The following is a 20169-nucleotide window of genomic DNA, read 5'->3' as shown; positions in this document are numbered from 1 at the left end:
AATATATTGTTTTAGGATAGATGGGGCTTTTTTTCATGTATACAGATAAACCATCGCTTAGTAGGCCAAAAAAATAAAGAAATGAAAAATGTTAGAGTCAAAAAGTGCTTATCACTTCATAATAGAGTGATCAAGAAAAATAAATAAATAATAGAAATGTTCTGGTACTCGCCCGCTGTCCTCTTTGACTCTAATCACTACCCGTCTCCCCAGCAGCAGAGAGAGGCAGCAATCGCTCCCAACGGCAATGTTGATATAAGGCTGCCTTACTGCCATAGACAGCGCGCTTGTATTTTCCCATAGATGCCCCAGAATATAAAAGCCACAAAATAGAAATTATTTATTTAAATAAAGCATTTCATATAAGTAAAAATAAAGACTTCCTAATTCATGTGGCAGTGCAACAAAACAGGGGGAAGGTAGCGCTGCCATATTTATATTTAAAGGAAAATGCCATGGAAATGGTTTCCTTACCTTATTACATAACGTTGGGTGTCACTGAGGTAAATGTGGTTTTGCGGTAAACGTTGTCTTAGTGTATACTTGGACTGCGCCATTATAGGCAAGCATTTAACTATATTCACTCAAAACACACAACCGTGTGCTCTAGGCCTGTAGTAGACGTGGTAGTTATTTGCGCGCCTAAATGGTGAATTAGGGGTTAGGGCCAAACAACTTCTCAAAACGCGGCCCCCTTTGGAAAAGCTTCTTCTGATTGGACTAGCCTCGAATGACGCAGCTATAAACATGGCTCCGCCCATCCATATTTGGTTCCGCGTTTTGGCGGGAGAGGTTGTGGTGTTGCGGTTTGAGCTGTATGGAAAGATGCTGCGCCCAGCCGGCTACTTCCAGCAGTTGCCATGCCCCTTCTGGCTCCGGCCCGGGGGCTGCCAAAGACCCCACTGCCAGTTCCGGCATGTACCTCCTGAAGGGGGAAGCGAGGGGGCTAGCGAAAAGAACTCTGCTGCCGCAGGGGGTGATAAGGAAGCCCTCGGTAAGGGGTCTAGAGGCAAGACTAGCTACATGATGTCGGGCTTTTAGCATCCAGAGTTCACCACTACTTTCATTCCGGCCTTCATAAATATAGAATGTCGTTGTTTATATTTAATACTTATGCATACATTACAAAATAACTTTTTATTTGAGTTTTGGCGTATTTTGCGTCCTCACTAAGCATGTGTATGTGGGCATTCTATTCACAATCCACTTTAGTTTTTGAGACATACTTTATGCTACCCTATTGCATTTTGTAGTTAAGAGAGAGCACCCACTCATAGGGGTTATTAATTTATAGGGAGAGCGGACAGGAGAATGATGCCTCTTGAGGTAGCAATACATTAAAAAGGGCAGGAAGAGCTTGGCTGGCCCTGTATAATGTGTAGTTAAATAGGTGAGCGTTCCCTACACCATGCTGATTGAATTATGCATTGTACAATGCCAGCTCCGATGTTCTTGATGAATAACCCTGCCAGTGCCTGGCCTTATTATAGTGAAGTTAGGAAGCCGACGTAATCGTTCTCATGGTAACAATCCATTAGTGAATGAATGCTATGGATTTGCCATCTGGCACACTGGGCAAATGCCTGATGGGCTGCTCCCCACAGCACCCTATATCAGCTGCTACAGTGTGTGGTCACAGACTGGCTATTTATGGCTGCATGTGGCATGAGTATAAAACATAATGTATATCCCTGTGTATCTTTCTGCATGTACACTTGTCATTTGGCTGCCACTGCACTTAAACTGGCCACCTAGTCCCTAGTTAAGCCCTGACATGGAGTGGTCTGATTTGTAGATGGTTTGCTAATCTAAAGTATGATTGGCTATTGCGCTTCTGCCTCAATGTCAGTGTGATTCTGCGTTTAAGCTTTTTCCTAGTCATCTAAAGCCCTCTGTGAATATTGCAGAGTTGGCTAAATCTACAGGGTTTTTTTTTTTACCGCTCCTTGCATATAATGCCCTAATAGATGGCTTTTCATTTTTTATCTGTTTTCTTGCTGACACAAGGGTGCAAGTGATCTTTTGTATCCCCTGTGTCGTTATGGCTAATAAGATAGTTGGTTTTTGTCAATTGATTGGTGCAAAAGCAAGGCTTTTTCGAAGCAAACGCTGTTAAACTGTCATGTGGACTAAATTTCTAGTCTGCATATGGGTTATGTAGAATGTACATATGTTGCAACTGATGGCTTCCTTTCTTTACGTGCTTTTTGTAAGACTCCAGCCTTTACATGTAGACTAACACATGATAGCTGCGTCTTACCTTTAACCCCCCCCCATACATTGGGGGCTCAAGCGTTGTTAAGCCCCAGTTTGCGTTCACAGAAATCGCTCCTATTGATGTCTGCAGCCATCATAAGGATTTACACCACCCAGTGCCAAATAACAATGACTCCCAAACTGTTACTGTTGAAGAACCTTTAAATACAATTATGGCTATAAACGTTCCCTGCCGTATATCAGATGTGGTAGGTCACCTAAATGTTAGATTTGTCAGCTGAAGCCCCAAGACTAAAGCGTTTTTTTTTTTTCTTCCCTTTTGTTAAAGAACATAAAATGTCAATGTAGTGGGAAACATGACTGGTATTAGATGCTTAGGGCTTTCTGTAATATATTTTACAATGTGGACTTTGCTCAGTTGAATTACGGTAATTTATCAATGTTTTACTTTGCTTTGAAGGACTAATTGAATGTAATGCGCACATACTTAGGGGTACGTGTTAGAATGTAAGAAGATTCTGTTGAGCTGCATAGTAGACGGCTTACCTAAGGTGACTGGCTAAGCTTCTTTTCAATTCTAGGTAAAAGCATTCAGGAGCTTGAGAGACTCAACAAAGCTATTGAGGCAGTAAAGAATGAAGTAGAAGAGAAGCAGAAGAAGCTGTTACTATACAGAAATGTGACACACTCCCCAACGAAACACCAAGCACCCAAAGTCGATAGTAATTGCAATATATTGGCCATTGAGGAAGAACACACTCCGATTATAAGAAAAACTAGTGTGACTACAGCCATAACTTCAAATAAAAACATAAATTCCCCACGTAGTAAGAAATATGTGATTGACAGGCGCTGTCCTGCCACAGATTTAGAGTATGACCCACTCCTTAATTATTCTGCAGGTCTTTTGGGGTCTACAAAAGAAGGTGAAACGCCTAAATCAAAGCGTTCGAATTCTGGGGAGGAGATTGAACACCTTCCTCAAAAGAAACCCAGAGATGTGTCCCCAATAAGGCTGGAAATAAAACTCCAAGAATCTGATGATGATGATGTGCTAATTATCGATGCCCCACCTCTGCAGCAAGTTGTGAAGAAGCACAGACCAAATAGATTTCATGCCAGTGAAGAAAAAGCTGCACCCTCGCCTGATGACGTTATGGAAAGTGTAGATAATGCAGCATCTGAACATATATCTATGGAAAAAACAGAACATGTTTCTCCAGTAGAAAAAGCAGAGTCTGTGAGTTCTGCATTAGAACCAACATCTGTAGCTGACCTTTCAAGAGAGGGTCTGGTTAGTGCTGTAGATCAAATAATTGATTTGAAAAATGATGACCTAATTGTATCAGATGTTATCACGACCATAGAGGAAGCATTCGTGCCAGAACAAAGTGAAGTAAAAAACTATAGTCCATTAAACTGCAATCAAAGTATTCTGGCTGAAACACTGTTGGAAGATACAATTACTGTTCCGAAATATGAGGTTAAATACTCACCCCGAGAAGATTCTTTAACCCAGAGCCAATGCTTTCTTGATGGTCTACAAGACTTGGAAAGTGATATTACTGTGCCAGCAGACGTATCTGCATTGGAGGAAAATGTTCTGGTAACACAATTAGAAAATGGCATTGGTGATCAGGAACACAAGCCGATTGTAGAGCCTTTAGAAAAAGTAAATGATGTCATAGTTTTGGATTCATCATCTGAGGCGGAAGACACGGACAGTGACACTGACCTTTCTGATTCCGAGGATCCTATGGAGGAGTGTCTGAGAATTTTCAATGAATTCACAGAGAGAGAATTAAACAAAGATACCAAGCAGGTAAAAAAAAAAAAATTTGTGTGTGAAATCCTACAGACAATAAGTCTACCACGGAAGATAGCCATATTCACTGTTTTGCAGTTTGGATATACCGTATTTGCTCGATTATAAGACGACCCCGATTATAAGACGACCCCCCAAAATCAAAATATTAATTTAGGAAAAAAACAAAAAGCCTGAATATAAGACTACCCTATAGGGAAAAAGTTTTACCAGTAAATATTAATTAATGTAAATTATTTTCATGTTTAATAAAAGCTATGATTGAGAAAAATATATTTTTTAAATTTCCTTTTATTTGCCAACCTGCCCCCCCCAGTTATGCCACTCTGCCCCCAGAAATGCTTTATACCCCCCTATTTGCCACTCTGCCCCATGATATGCCTTATACCCCTGTATGCCACTCTGGCATATAGGGGGTTAAAAGGCATATCATGCGGCTGAGTGGCATATAGGGGGGTATAAAGCATTTCTGGAGGTATATAGGCATATCATGGGGCTGAGTGGCATATAGGGGGTTAAAATGCATTTCTGGAGGTCCAGAAATGCATTTTAACCCCCTATATGCCACTCAGCCCCATGATATGCCTTTTAACCCAGCATGTACTGGCTGCCTTGGCTTGATAGGAGTGTGATTGCTGTTAGCAGTTTGATATATATATATATATATATATCAAACTGCTAACAGCAATCACACTCCTATCAAGCCAAGGCAGCCAGTACATGCTGGAACCTGGGGATGATAGCAGTGGGATTACAGCCTCCATATGCCATGCTACAACCCCCACCCCCCTTACACATCCATGCTATCACACACACACTCACACTCATTCACAAACATTTAAATACTCATTCATTCCCTTAATCACACACACTTCACACATACTCAAAAACCCTCCCCCACCCCCTCACCTGAACTGCAGATCTCCCGCTCGCAGACTTCTGCAGGGGACCGGCTGTAGCAACTTCTCTGGCCCCGCCCTCAGAGGAGGGAGGGGGGAGATAGAGTTCTGTGAGGACGCTGCAAGCTTCCTGCCCTGCTTCTAACAGAAGAGACGCTGCTCGCGACCGGTAAGCAGCATGGCGCCAGCATTTTTTTGGGGTCTGATTAGAAGACGACCCCGATTATAAGACAAGGGGTATTTTTCAGAGCATTTGCTCTGGAAAAAACCTCGTCTTATAATCGAGCAAATACGGTAAGCTTAATTCTGTTTAAAAATGTTCTTGGTCAGTTCGAAAGGTAATTGGTAGGCCTACATGTCGTAACCTTTACTCAGAATATAAAAAGGATTAAATGGACATTCTGGCCATCACATGCACTTAAATGCCTCTAGTTACTTCTTTACCTAATGTATTGTTTTAATCTGCCTCTTTAAAATTAACTTAAGTGCAACAGTTTAACTTCACATTAAGTAAAGCAGGTTGTACAAAAATTAAGCATGTGGTCCACAACAAGTGAATCGACTATCCCTCTCATCACACTGCAGATCTTCGCATCACTGTGTCTTTAGGTTATTATGTATGTATTCATAGATAATGAAGATTCATGTTACTCTGTCTGTCCTTTAGCTCCTTCAGAGTTCACAAGATCAGTCAGAGATGGACATACCGGACGCAAAAGCAAGTGATGCTCCTGTTCAGAAGAAAAGAGTTGCCCATCCATCTGCAAAATGTGATGTAAGGATAAAAAATTACAGGAGGTACTCGGATTGAGTTTAAAGGGAGTCCCATGGAAAATCCTTTCAAGCATTCAGTATAGATAAGGAGGGTGACCCCTTTTAGGCTGTCATGTCATATTTGGGTGACTTTCTCTGCTCAAGCAAAATGCGTCAAAATGTGTCAAAATGACGCCTTAAAAAGCTGTTGTAGTGAGGAGAATAAAGCAATGAAATAATGTTTTGTGCCCATCCATGCACATTGCGTAGAAGATGACTTCAGGTGACCATCATTAGCAAGGCATGTAGCTGGGCAACAGGAAAAGATTACATGCATAGGTGGGATTTTTGCATGGCAAAACTTTGTTCACTGGCCCCAGCTTAACTAAAAATTAAATGTTAAAATAAATGTGGTTTAGTGACTATCTGGCCCTTTAATTTACCTATGTTTGAGCAAGTAACGTCATCCAAAATATCAATGACTGACGTCAATGATGGCATGCAGGTCTGGCGCCAAACACAACTTTTCTCTAACGCTAAACTTAACTATTGTGTACTTAATCATTTTTTCTTCTAATTTATGTGTATGATATGAGTTGAGACAGTGTCCGCAATAGGAGGCTTTATTATAGACTTTAGTGCTTTAAATTACTCGGAATGCTTTACTATTCGTTATTTAGTGGTATTGTCACCGTAATGGTACAACCTGATGCACATAGCAAGAAAAATGTTTCAACTACTCCCATTATAACGTTCTTTTCAGTCCCCCTCTCCCCAAGAGGGATTCAAAACACAAAGGAGATGTACGGTATATGTTAAAATAAATGGCTTCAAATTAGGGCTGCAACTAACGATTATTTTAATAATCGATTAGTTGGCCGATTATTTTTTCGATTAATCGGATAAAAAAAATGAATGTAAATTTTTCATTTATTTAAAATAATTTACTAAACAAATGATGTTAAATACAAACAGCAGAATAAAAAAACTTTGATAATACATTTCTTGTCTTTATTTCCCAACCAGCCCCCCAATATATGCACATTTGAGCCCAGGCTTGCTACGCTGCCTCCCAGACATGCCATGCTGCCCCCCCCCACATATGCCACGCTGCCTACCACAGCACTCCACGCTGCCTCCCACATCTGCCACTCCACGCTGCCTCCCACATCTGCCACTCCACGCTGCCTCCCACATCTGCCACTCCACGCTGCCTCCCACATCTGCCACGCTGCCTCCCACATCTGCCACTCCACTCTACCCCCCACATGCCACTGTGCCTGATACGCCTTATACCCCCTGAAACACCACTCCATCCTCCCCACATATGCCACCCTGCCCTCCCCACATATGCCACGCCATGCTGCCTCCCACATCTGCCACTCCACAATGCCTCCCACATCTGCCACTCCACGCTGCCTCCCACATCTGCCACTCCACGCTGCCTCCCACATCTGCCACTGTGCCTGATATGCCTTATATCCCCTGATACCCCACTCCATCCTCCCCAGACATGCCACCCTGCCTCCCAGACATGCCACTTCTCTACCCCCAGATATGCCTTATACACCCTGATACACCACTCCGTCCTCCCCAGACATGCCACACTGCCCTCCCCACATATGCCTTATATACTGTATATGCCTTATACCCCCAGATATGTCACTTCACTGCCCCCAGGATTTAGATTCCCCTAAATTAACCCTAAACTCCCCATTAACCATAACTGCCCCTAAATTAACCCTTAACACCTCCTTAACCACAGCATCCCCTAAATTAACCCTAAAGACCCCATCAACCACAGCATCCCCTAAATTAACCCTAAACACACCATTAACCACAACTGCCTCAAATTAACCCCAAACACCCCATTAACCACAGCTGCTCCTAAACTAACCCTAAACACCCTATTAACATAACTGCCCCTAAATTAATCCTAACTGCCCCTAAATTAACCCTAAACACCCCACTAACCATAACTGCCCCTAAATTAACCCCCACCTCCCCTAACTTTCAGTAGCCCAAATATATATATATATATATATATATATATATATATATATATATATATATATAAACATACATATATACACATATACTTACAGTTAGATGAGTGTCACAGCCATGTGGTTCTGGCCTGGAGAAGGAAGGGGCGGGGCCAGTTGTCACAGTGATTACAGGGAGGGGGAGTAAGTAGGAGCTGCTGCTGTGAGACGGTGAGTCAGACTAAACGGATTATATAATGAGGGGGATTTTTCAGAGCGTTTGCTCTGAAAAAACCCTCATTTAATAATCGATTCAACTAATCGATAATGAAATTCGTTGCCAACGAATTTCATTATCGATTATTATCGATTAGTTGTTGCAGCCCTACTTCAAATGATTCTACTGTGTCCTCCTCTGTATTGTAAGGAATGGTAAATGATGAATTGCAGGAATAATTGTGTTTAAAATAAAAAAACCTGAGAAATGGTTGTTTTCCTTGAAGGTGTTTGTTCTTCCATCTAGGTCAAATCAAGCGGCTCTATTCTTGTTCCTTATCGTGGTCCTGCTCCGCAGCAAATACCTCAGGGCAGAATACTTCATGTTCAGCAAAAAGCTGTGCAGATAACTGCCGCAGTTAAAAGTGGTCAGGCGTTTGTTGCATCAACACAGAAGAAAATTACAGGATGTGTATCGCCAGCCTTTCACAATTTTGGCCAGATGGGTAGGCTAAACTTTAATAATTCTAAATTATTAAAATCTAAGCCACATACTGATGCTGTTTTACCCTGGTCTAAAAATTGCTAGAGTGCACTGTGGCCATGGAGACGTGATATGTGCCTTTTGATTCTTTTGCAATATGCTATTAGAGTGGGTAAGGTTAACAAAAGTAAGTAATGTAAGCACTTTTTTATAATGCGAATGAAAACCTTAAACCGCTAAACTTTACTGTGCATTTATAAAAGGACAGTCTTTGTGAACGTCTCCTGTGCAAACAGCTGGCCCTGCATAATGCATACTTTATTTAGGGAGAGTTCTTGCGAAACTCACTGGTTTATAGCACAGACCTTCTTGTAGAACAAATACCCAGGCCTTTCTCCTTATAACGTATAGTGAAGTCTACCTTTGGCGATTTATTTCATGCACGTCCTTACACATTCTAGCATTGAATCTGGGGTTCGTAACGTAGGGTCCTTGTTTAGACAAACTAAGGTGCTGCATTTGTGGAACAGTAATGTTTAGCATGTAGTGTAAAAAAAAAAAGTATACAATGTATGCTCATGCTAGCTATTTTACTTTTTTCCAGTTTATCTTAATCTGGTTGAAGTGCAGCCAGTGGCACAAGGCAGAAATCAGATTAGCGGGTTCTTTCAAGGAGGAACAATTGCCACAACATTAAAATCCTGCGTTCCCCCAAAAAGAACAATGCAAACACCACCAATGAAGGTAACGTTAACCTTTGACATCAATAGATTTAAATCTATATAGAATTTCTAACCATTTGTCTGCTGTGCATCTTCTTTTGTCGGTCAATGTAGCTATCTCCTTGTAAGAGTCCATTATGTAGTGGCGTGCAGAGTTTCGTCTTCAGGAAGGGCGCTCTGTTCCCGGTTATCAGTCAGACAAGCATATGCCTTTTCTGTAAAAAAAAAAAAAAAAAAAAAAAAAAAAAAAATTGTTTTCTTGGCTGTACTAAATTAGATTTGTGTTCTGTTGAAAGCTAATGTGTTAACCTTTCTAGATTTCTTCCCGCAAAAAGTCTTCAGTTGTCCAAGAAACAGCATGTAAAGTCCCACAAGAAACAAGACAACGTTATGTTAATTCATTTGTTGAAGAATTTTTGAAGGATTCTGCAACTGTTCAAGAGGCATTTGATAAGGTAAAGATCAACCTCTAGTTGACACAAACTGGGATGAGAAAATTTTTTTTTACACTAATTAACCTAGGAATAACATGAATACTGATCTGTTTGTGTAAATACTAATGAAGTACATACCTTCATAACATTTCTGCCTAGTAGATTGTGCTACACTAACATAGCTAGAATGCATACAGATGGTTAATGTGCAGCAACCTGGCACAATCTGTTCCAAACTTACTTTAAGCCTCATGCTAGTGGTAAAACATTTTTATGGGTTCATCTTTAACCCTTTAAAACCTTCATGATCCAAACTGCCATGAAGAAAATGGCCTAAAAAGTTGAAAAACAAATGACAAGTAGAAAAATTGTGCCAACAGGTTGCCAGCTGATCTAAAGTTAGATCTGCTGGCTGGCTGGCTCACTGAAAAATCTGTCTGATCATACATTTTGGCACAGCCAGCCTTGCCTACCCCCACCTGCTACTAAAATCCATAAAATAAATTCCAAATAAGAATAAGTGAATAAATTTTGTTTTTAGAAATGTGCTGATGACCTTTACTACAACTCTTATCACCCTGTCAAGCTGATAAGGGTGATATGATTGTGGCTCACACAACAGGTGCATGAAGAAGGTTGGCATACTTGTGAATGCTTTTTAATTTTTTTTTATTTTTTTTATCTGAACTTTGTATATAGTATCTTTTTTCATGAAAAAAAAAATAAACAAAAATTAATGCTACAGCCCCCTTTTGCCAGGGATTGGTGACTGGTTGTATAAGTGTTCCTAGTGAAGTACCCTGGGTTGTAAGATATAAAAATAGGGGGTATTTTGAGCTGGTGGGCCGCTAAGCTGTCCCAAAATAACATAAAATTCCTAGTTTTGAAAGGGGAATGTGCATGCAAGTTTTTTTTTTTTTTTTTGTTTTTTTTTTATTCTAGAATCTTTGTGGTTTTATGACCAATTGAATGGTCATTGTTTGAATTTATTCATGCTAAATGTTAGAGCTTTCTTTGATATTTTTAGATGTATAGACTATCTGTGCATGAAAGAAATATGAGTGCACAAAAAATAATTAACAATGTATCTTGGTTAAGGAAACAGTGTAAAAATGTGGAAAGTCATGTTTTGGGTTTTTTGGGGTGGGGGGTTGGTTTTTATTGTCCTAGTTAACATTAGTAATGTGATCTTGTAATTTTTTGTTTTTGAAGGCCTTGAATGAAGAAAAATCCATTTATGACCGTTGTGGAAGCAAAAACATGTACCTTAACATTGCTGTTAACAGCCTTAAAAAGCTAAGGGATCAGCGAAATGTTCCGAATGGTAGGACTAATAAACCTTCAAATTTTTATTGGCAAAATGGTTATGGACATTGAATTTCATAATTTTACTTGTAGGTTCCCAGCCGTCAAGCAGCAAAGAAAATGCATCTGGGTCAAGAAAACAAGATGACAGAAGTGGTGAGTATAGGATGTATCTTAAAACTGTATCAAACTGTAACACTGTCAAATCTGTAAACAGAAATTAGATTATCTGCGTCTTCCTGCTCCAAATGCACGAATCTGGCACGCAAGTAAAATCTTACCTTGGCGAATGCCTCTATGTGCACCCCCAATACTGCATGAAAGGAGAAAACCTGGTTGAGAATTGGATTTTAATCTATACATTTAGAATGGGCTTTTCATTCATCTAGTGGACTGGTTTTTCTACCTGCTTTATCATTTCCAAACTGTTTTCCATTGTAAAGATTTCTGACAAGCGTTCCATGGGGGGTTATTTGCTGTGTGTGTACCTAAACTGAATACCATTCTCTTTTCTGGTCGGTATGCCTTTGTCAATACCACCTGAGTGCACCCTTGCCCTTTAACCTGTTGCTTAGTGTCATAAACAGATTTCAAGCATCAACACTTTGATCAAATTAACATGTAATTCAAGCATTTAAGGGTGTGACTTGCCAGAAAACACGCATGCCCAAAGTGCTCTTGGAATCCTCGCAGAGTGCAGCACACTTGCCGTCAGCTAATACCATATATGACCAAAAAGTATGTGGGCAACTGACTATCAGGTCTGGCTTGCAGTCTACATTCCAGTTCATCCTAGAGGTGTTAAGGGCAGGGCTCTGTGCAGGCCTGCACTAAACACTGATTAAAGTGGGGGTGCGGCCTATAAAGACTTTAAGGGTGGGGGGGTGCGGCCTATATTCAGACAAGTACGGTATATTCAAGGGGTATGAGGAGTACAATTGACAGACTAAGACAAACCGATACATTAGGTGCAGAGCCCTGCTTGCAAAACTTACAAAATATAATTTTATTAGTGCTTTGAATATGCTCATTGGAGTTCCATTTTTTCCCCCCATAATTTTACTTGCTAAATAAAACTTTATGCAAGAGAGCTCATGTCTTCCTTGATGTCATGTTCTATGTAATTCTTTACTAAATGACTATACTAGTCTTTGCACTGTAGACTGGCAGTCATGCAATGACACGTATCATTTGTAGTGCTTGCTTTATTTTATAATGAGAATTCCATTTTTAATTGTCTTGTCACATGGTGCAAATGTTACCATATTGTTTTTCAGATATCACTCGGATAAATCTTTACAATTACCTGAAAGATTACCTGCTGTCTGATGAGCAGTTGAAAGAGAACGGCTATCCTCGGCCAAATCTAGAGAAACCGGGCAGTGCTTTATTGCACAATGGAGTGACAAAGACTATTGGAAGTGATGGTGAGTAATTGTTTCGGCTGCTTCGGTACGTTGGATAAACTGAATAGTGAAAGTTATTAAAATGTTAAATATAATCTTCAGCATTAAGAAGAGTATGCTGTCGATGTGGAGAAATCTATTCAGTCACATCACAAGGAAAGCATGTACGCAAGGAAGAGTGCACGTACCACTCTGGCAAGGTGCTTCGCCACAGAGGTATGCTAACTAAAAAGCCATTTGACCTCAGTCCTTTTGGTTTTGTGGGAGGGTTTTTTGTGCTATTCTCATGGATATGTGACAGGTTACTAGTGTCTCTAATGCGATACATACAGAATATTTCTCACTGGGATAGTCTAAGTAAAAATACAAGAAAAATATACTGTACTGTATTTAGTAACATAGCAATTGATGGCAATCCAAATGACCTTATTTCTTCAATTACTTTAGTTCCTGGTGGGATGGAAACCCGCTACAGTTGCTGCGAAGCAGCTGTGGGATCTCCAGGGTGCCAAATGGCTAAGGTAAGACATTTTTCACAGTATTACAGATTTTACTTTTATCCCCAGATCATGCAAATGCTGTAAACATTTAAGTACTGCTATTGCTAACTTTTCAATTTCTAAGGGCCCTCCTCTGCCATCAACCAATGAAGTGCACTCTATTGGTTGCCGGCAGGGAGCGCCTCTGGCAGAGGCGCTCCCCGCCAGCCACCAATAGTCGCTCGTACAAACCTTTAACTCCTGACGGTGAAACTCTGCTTGGCGAGGCCAATGCTCCAGGAGGCGAGGCCAATGCTCCAGGAGGCGATTACGTCGGTCATACGGACCTTCAACTCTTTGAGCGGGGAGACCAATGGCTACCCCAGGCGGAGTTTTGCCGTCAGGAGTTAAAGATCCATAAGAGCAAGTCTGTTTGGTCGCTGGCAGGGACCTCCTCTAGTATCAACCAATTGGTTGCTCGCACTGACTTTTAACTCCTCGTGCAAACCTACAGATTTCCGCTCCTGTTAACCCTTGCAATGCTGTGTAGATAAGGCAGGCTAAATGGAGAATGGACCAGGGAGATTAGTAAACGAAGATGAACATGATTCTTTGTGTTGTGTCTTTGTCTACGTTTTGCTGCCGTCATTTCCGTTTCTTCGGTATTCCGGATGAACGAAAACGCACCCTTCATGTTTTTCATGTTTGCCAGAATACGAATGCACAAGTCTAATTTCAAGTAGGTTTCTTGCAGTTGTACAATCAGCCTTTTTTTTTTCTCTCTTCTAGCTTCACGTACATGACGGTTTAAAGGACAATCTGGATGGGTTTATCAAAACATTTGTAAAACTGCAGCCATCAGATGGAAATCCTGGTGTATTTTCTCTAGACTGTGAAATGGTATGTGTTGTTGGGAGAAGCTGTAACATTGGTTTGTGGTAACGCGTGCGTCTTACTCTAAAAATGTCTTCTCTATTCATAGTGCTATACAACACATGGCTTGGAGCTAACAAGAGTCACTGTGGTTGATCCCAGCTTACAAGTTGTTTATGATACATTTGTGAAGCCAGATAATGACGTTATAGATTACAACACTAGGTATGTGTATATTCTAATTCAACATTATGAACCAGAGCAAAATTGTGAACCAATTCTAATCCAAGTAAGAGTTTAAAAAAAAAATGTTTTCATAGGTTTTCTGGTGTTACAGAAGATAACTTGGCAAATGTTACAACATCAATTCGAGATGTTCAAGCAGTTATGCTCAACTTGTTCAGTGCGGATACCATTTTAATTGGACACAGTTTAGAGAATGATCTCCTAGCTCTCAAGGTATCAAACTAATCTTATTTGGAGTTTTTGTTTTTTTTTGAGAACGACAATTCATAACAGGGACATTATTTTTGGCTTTGTGCAGAGGGCAACATATTTGGACATTGCTAGACACAGCCCATTATTCTTTGTCTTCTCTTCCTAAATGTCAAAACGGCACATGCTGTAACAGTTTCAACATTGATCTTTAGTCTTCAAATTTATTGATTAAAAGTATGGCTGATGAGAGGTTTTTTTTGAAATGCGAGGATTTAATTGCTCATCAGTCTATAAGAAATGGCTAGTTGCATTGCATTGTAGTTGCGTTTGAGAAGAGCTACAAACCCAGGAAGCCCTCTCTTACAGCTACATTTTGGGTAGATTTTTGTGGTGTGAATCTGTGGTCAAGTATCTATAGTCAACAGAATATCCTATATGGGAAAGACTAGCATATTCTGTCTTCCGTATGCTTAATTTGTTATAATGCTTGAAGCTTTGCCTTGTTGCTGTGTTATTTTGAAAGATTTTAGAACATGAGAACAGATATCCAATCCTATCAAAAGAACACATTGGTTCCTTTTAAGATAAAGACCCGGTTATTGGAAAACTAAGGTGAATGAAGACTCCTTCTTAAACTGCGTTTTTTTTCCCCAACACTCGATCTTCAGTTTAAAATGAGAATGTTTGGTCAATTTAATAGCTGAATATGCATGGTGGTTTTTTCCTAGTTATATTTCAGAACTTTGTTTACGTGAAGGACTGGATCTGTGCAGTCCTGGTCTCGAGCTTCAGAGAGCCCAGGAATGGTGTATCCTTGGAAGTAGTTCAATGTTTTTCTAATTGGGATTATGCTCACGCTAGCCTGTTTGCAGCCCTTGAGTTGCTCACCCCATGGCATAGATAAAAACAGCACCTTTTTTTAATGGGAAACAGAATTTTCTCATTTCTCCTGCTCAAGCGATATCAGACCTGGAGGAAGTTGGATATTTAAGACCAACCAAAGGACTACAAAGCTGCGTAATGGCCACCAACTAAAATCTGTATTAACGCGATGTTCCTTTTCCTTGTTAATCCTGTCACACACATTGTTGCCCAAAATCCTTTTTATATACCGTATTTGCTCGATTATAAGACGACCCTGATTATAAGACGACCCCCCAAAATCTGAATATTAACTTAGGAAAAAAAGAAAAAGCCTGAATATAAGACGACCCTAAAGGAAAAAAGTTTTACCAGTAAATGTTAATTCATGTAAACTATTTTTTTTAATAAAAGCTATGATTGAGAAAAATATATTTTTTTTGTTTTTATTTCTTGTATTTTCCAACCTGTCCCCCAGTTACGCACATCTGCCCCCAGGCTTGCGACACCAATATGGCACTGTGGCCCATGATATGCCTTTTAACCCTCTATATGCCACTGTGCCCCATGGTATGCCTTTTGACCCCCTATGTGCCACTCTGCCTCCAGAAATGCCTTATACCCCTATATCCCATTCTGGCATTTAGGGGGTTAAAATGCATATTATGGGGCAGAGTGGCATATAGGGAGGTATAAGGCATTCCAGGAGGCAGAGTGGCATTAAGGGAGTTAAAAGGCATTATATAGAGCACTCTGCCTCCAGAAATGCCTTATACCCCTATATGCCACTCTGGCATTTAGGGGGTTAAAAGGCATATTATGGGGCAGAGTGGCATATAGGGAGGTATAAGGCATTTCAGGAGGCAGAGTGCACTATTAAATGCCCCCTTAACGCCACTCTGCCTCCTGAAATGCCTTATACCTCCCTATATGCCACTCTGCCCCATAATATGCCTTTTAACCCCCTAAGTGCCAGAGTGGCATATAGGGGTGTAAGGCATTCCAGAAATGCCCTGCACACGCACACACACACACACACACGCTTACTTACTTACTTACCGGTGCTTCCAATTTCCTGCTGTATTGCCGGGGCAGCGGGTTGACGTCTCATTCTGCGGCAGCCGGAAGGAGGTGGAGTTGGCAGCGGGGGTTTGTATGCGTCCTTCTGTCAGAGATCAGGAACTCTTGAACTCTGATCTCTGACAGTCGGGGAAGGTATTTGCGACGGACGCATACAAACCCCCGCTGCCAACTTCACCTCCGGAAGCACCGGTAAGTGTGTGTGTGTGTGTGTGGGGGGGGGCGACGACAGGAGGATCCAGGTCCCCTGCAGCGGTGCGGGGGATCTGGATCTTAGTCTCCTAATCAGACCTCTATTTGAGGTCTGATTAGAAGACGACCCCGATTATAAGACGAGGGGTATTTTTCAGAGCATTTGCTCTGAAAAAAACCTCGTCTTATAATCGAGCAAATACGGTATTGTATTTAATCTTGAAATGCCTTTTGTGGTTTTTTTGTAGGTTTACTGCCAATGTTATGGTTTCTGTTTATCACTAATGAAAATATTAATTTTTTTTCCCAGCTTCTGCATGACACAGTTGTTGATACCTCAATAGTGTTTCCCCATCGATTAGGTCTGCCGCACAAAAAAGCACTCAGAAATTTAATGGCTGACTACCTTAGACGTATCATTCAAGATAATGGTAAGGTGGCTGTATGTTTTGTGGTGTTTGTCCTGCACCTTTTTCTACATCGCTACAAACTTGTCCCTTGTTTATGGAGTCTTTTTCCCTTGCTATCCCCAGTAGCACGGCTCCCCTCTTTTAAAGGCAGAAACAAGAGACTTGTATACCCTGGACTACCTCCTCTTACCCTGTGTTTATACCTTTCATGAGGCAGGAGCTTTTACCCTTTATTGTTTCTTCAGACAGGAGAAGGATTCTTTCATTCCTTCCTGCTGTTCCACCCTTGGTTAGTAGCTGGGAAGCTACAGGTGCCTTCCTTTCAGGACTCCTTGGATGGTCCATGGCACCACTACTGAGCCCTAGGGCTGCAGCTCTTCAGCCCTGCTTGCTGCCTGCATCTGGGGAGAGGCTGAAGTTTAGGTTATGGCTGAGCACACTTGCTCAGCCCAGCGTGTATGTGTGTAGACATGAATGCAGGGCAAGGCACTGTTTCTGGGCAGCGAGGCGCTGCACATGTGGCCTATTAGAAACTGCGCTGTATTTCATGTTGATGTAGTATTTTTGCTACCAGTCATAAGATTTACTCATTCTTCTGTATCACATTATCCAAGCCCTCAGATTGATGCAAGATCTGGGCTGGTTTATAAACCACAAGAAGTCTCATCTGCTGCCATGCCTGAGATCACAATTTCTTTGACATGGTAGCATGCAAAAACTTCCTAACATCATGCAAGAAGATTCTGTGTTTGCTAAAGAGTCTTTTATGCACCGCATCAGTTCCTGTTCGTCAAATCATGGTCCACCAGGTGAGTGAAAATTACTGGCTGACCAGTCTTTCCTCAGGTATGGTGAAGACCCTTGAGATTCATAAAATGTTTGATTTGGAGGTTTTCTACTTGCTTTCAGGGCAGAGGGGCCTCTGTTAAGACTGCAGATATTACCCTAACTGAATCTTCTCCAGGATGATTTTTTTTATAATTTTTTTTAGGCTCCCTCTACTCTGAAGGTTCAGCATTCACAGATTTCTTGTTCTTCCTTCTAGCTACTTCCAGATTCCTAAAGTTTCCTGACTAGCATCAGGATGTTTGGGTTTTTTTTTTCTCGATGTCAGGTGCATTTTAATTTCCAAGACATATCCTATTTTTCCCTCATCCTAAAGAAAGTATTCTCGATATCTCTCCCTATGTGCAACTGGGGATAGCTAGGGAAAATAATTTTTCATACATTATTGGGTAGGAACAAGTATATTCTCTGGCACGTCTCATGCTTTTTCACTGAAAGGGTAAGCGAAGGTTTGGGATATTTTAAGCTTCTGCCCTGCTTATGAGGAGCAGCTACATCTCCCTATATGCTGCCAGATGATAAGCAAGGCAAAACTCTAAGTGTTCTATTTCCTTTTCATTAATTTCCCTGAGCCAGACTTACCGGGTAGTTGTAATTGGTATCCATGTAACTAGGGCTGCCTTTTGCCTCAAGATTTAATGTCTGTCTAAATAGTTTTAGGCCAGTATCTTGTCTGCCAGTCTTATGAGCCTGTTATGAGTAGTCAGTTTTCCCTTTTGCGTCCTTATCAACACGGACTTTGGCCTCCATACCTGTTTAGCTATTTAGCCTTATGCTTTACTTGTCCTACCAAGGATTATTTGATGAGGGGCCACCTCTAATTCATATTCAGCGTTAAGAATGCAAAAATCTTCAGGTCATGGTGTATTTTAGGCGACAACTACTTATTTTTGGGACTGCGCTATTCATGGCTTTTTACACTATTTGCCACCCTGTAGGTTCTCCATTCACTGAATCTTAGGTCAGTTTATTATAGGGCAATGCAAGAAAATGCATTGAACTATAGGCAGGTTGGCACAGGGATAAATGTTAAGCCCGACTGCCTGCACCAGTTCACTGTATTCACTAAGGAAAAGTAGACATTTAGCATCTGCTCCTACATTCAATACCTCCTATCTAATTGGTTACCAGTGATGTGTGCTGATGTAGGCTTGTCCTTTGGCCAATATAAACCAAGCACCTTGATTTTGTCTTGTTTTGGATGTAACGTTATACAGTGCATAACAACGACTTGCGGCTTGTTTCAATAAACCAGTCTTCCTAGTTGAATCCACGTTAAAGTCTCAGGTTTTGTTTTTATTTTTTTAATTTAACTGTTGGTAATAGAGCTAAAATTACTGAACTGCTTCAGGCCCTCTGGATCTACAGGCTTCCAGCTAGAAAAGAGGAGCAGCAACAGTGATGGTTGAGCTGAAACAGAACACTTCTGTCAACTTTCCCTTTAGTGAATGCACCTATTTGATTTACTAAACATTAATAAGATCCATCCACAATGAGCTGCTACTGCAGAAAGAGAACAGCTGGATATGATGTATACTGTATAGTAAAATCAGTGAGATTTAGCCTTTCATAATGAAATGAATAGAGAAGTGAGAATTGCAACCACAACTCTTGCAAACTCTCCTAACAACTTGTTTATTAGTTGTCATCAAATTCTCCTTTAGTAGCTAGACACCTGTCTGTTCTCAGGTCAGACTGGCAAGATGTACTCACGCAACTAATTTGTTGGGCCACCAAGGCTTTGGATGGATAGGAAACAGCTAGCTCTTTCAAACTCTGAATAGGTCGCATTTTTCATGTTTAACATTCAAATACGAACACATGTAACATGCACATAAATGCAATTATATGAAAATAACTGTTCTTTTTGTTTTAGTTGGCGGGCATGATTCTAGCGAGGATGCTGCAGCTTGTATGGAACTTATGTTGTGGAAAGTAAAAGAAGACACCAAAGGCCGAAGATGACTTAATAAGCATTGTGTTGATGCAGAGCCCTATCACTGTAATTTCTTGTCTCTATTCATGTGGTTTAAAAGTCTGTATAAAGCAAATGTAAGATAGTGATATAATGTATGGGTACGTTATTTTGTTGACTGAATTTGTTTCTTTGTACAGGGTAGTGTTTGTTACGGTTTTGGGATTTAAGTATTTAAGTGTTGCATTGATGCTGTATCTTGTCCAAAACAACTGGAGCCTTAGTTTGTGACTCTTTACGCCCACTTTGTAATTTTGAATGTTTAGCTGTACATGTACATTTCATGTGTAAGTAGTTCTGGTACGGAGCCCAAGTCTATGTAGTGGTATGCTGCAAGAAGTGATTATTACGTTAAGTTTCTGTTAATCCATGGTGGAAAGATCCTCTCCCTCATCACCTCTATCCAAAAGGAGCAAGCAAAGGAGAGCAAATACCCTGGTCTGTCTTCAATGTGTTTGGAAGGGTGCCATACTGTTCTTTACATCTAGTCTTCTGTGTAAGAAAAACAAAAACAAATCGCCACCATTGGCTAGGTGGGCTTGTGTTTGTGATTTCTGGATGTGTGTACCCTCTCTCCTCACTGTATTCCTTTAAAAAAAAAAAAACCATCATAATACAGATTCCTATGTCTCCAATACGGTGCCTTAAGTTGGGCATGAAGATAGGTTTAAATAACAATGTAGTTAACAGGGAGCTGGGGCAAATTGAAGGTGCGTGCTTGACATGGGTGTCGCTTTCCAGGGTTACTACTTTGCATGCAAGCAAATGA

General features: G+C 40.8%; 1 protein-coding gene across 1 annotated transcript; it reads left to right on the top strand.

Annotated features, from left to right (window-relative positions):
• Window positions 1–825: 825 nt before the first annotated feature.
• LOC128496032 (RNA exonuclease 1 homolog) lies at window positions 826–19391 on the top strand. Its single transcript, XM_053465919.1, has 16 exons — window positions 826–994; window positions 2799–4039; window positions 5618–5716; window positions 8203–8401; window positions 8984–9123; window positions 9419–9556; window positions 10748–10859; window positions 10934–10996; window positions 12118–12267; window positions 12349–12462; window positions 12694–12767; window positions 13515–13625; window positions 13708–13823; window positions 13919–14057; window positions 16480–16600; window positions 19302–19391. Exons 1-16 carry the CDS (start codon window positions 826–828, stop codon window positions 19388–19390), a joined length of 3075 nt encoding a protein of 1024 aa, XP_053321894.1. The 3' UTR covers window position 19391.
• Window positions 19392–20169: the final 778 nt, after the last annotated feature.

Source organism: Spea bombifrons, chromosome 1 (assembly GCF_027358695.1).
Source record: "Spea bombifrons isolate aSpeBom1 chromosome 1, aSpeBom1.2.pri, whole genome shotgun sequence".
NCBI classification, from domain to species: domain Eukaryota; kingdom Metazoa; phylum Chordata; class Amphibia; order Anura; family Pelobatidae; genus Spea; species Spea bombifrons.
The sequence above is the reverse complement of the archived record's forward strand: the minus strand, read 5'-3'. Positions and strand labels throughout refer to the sequence as shown.

Coding starts and splice junctions, on each gene's coding strand:
- LOC128496032 (XM_053465919.1), top strand. CDS start 826: ATGCTGCGCCCAGCCGGCTACTTCCAGCAGTTGCCATGCCCCTTCTGG. Junction 8,402..8,983: donor TCACAATTTTGGCCAGATGG/GTAGGCTAAACT, acceptor ACTTTTTTCCAG/TTTATCTTAATCTGGTTGAA. Junction 13,824..13,918: donor GTTATAGATTACAACACTAG/GTATGTGTATAT, acceptor ATGTTTTCATAG/GTTTTCTGGTGTTACAGAAG.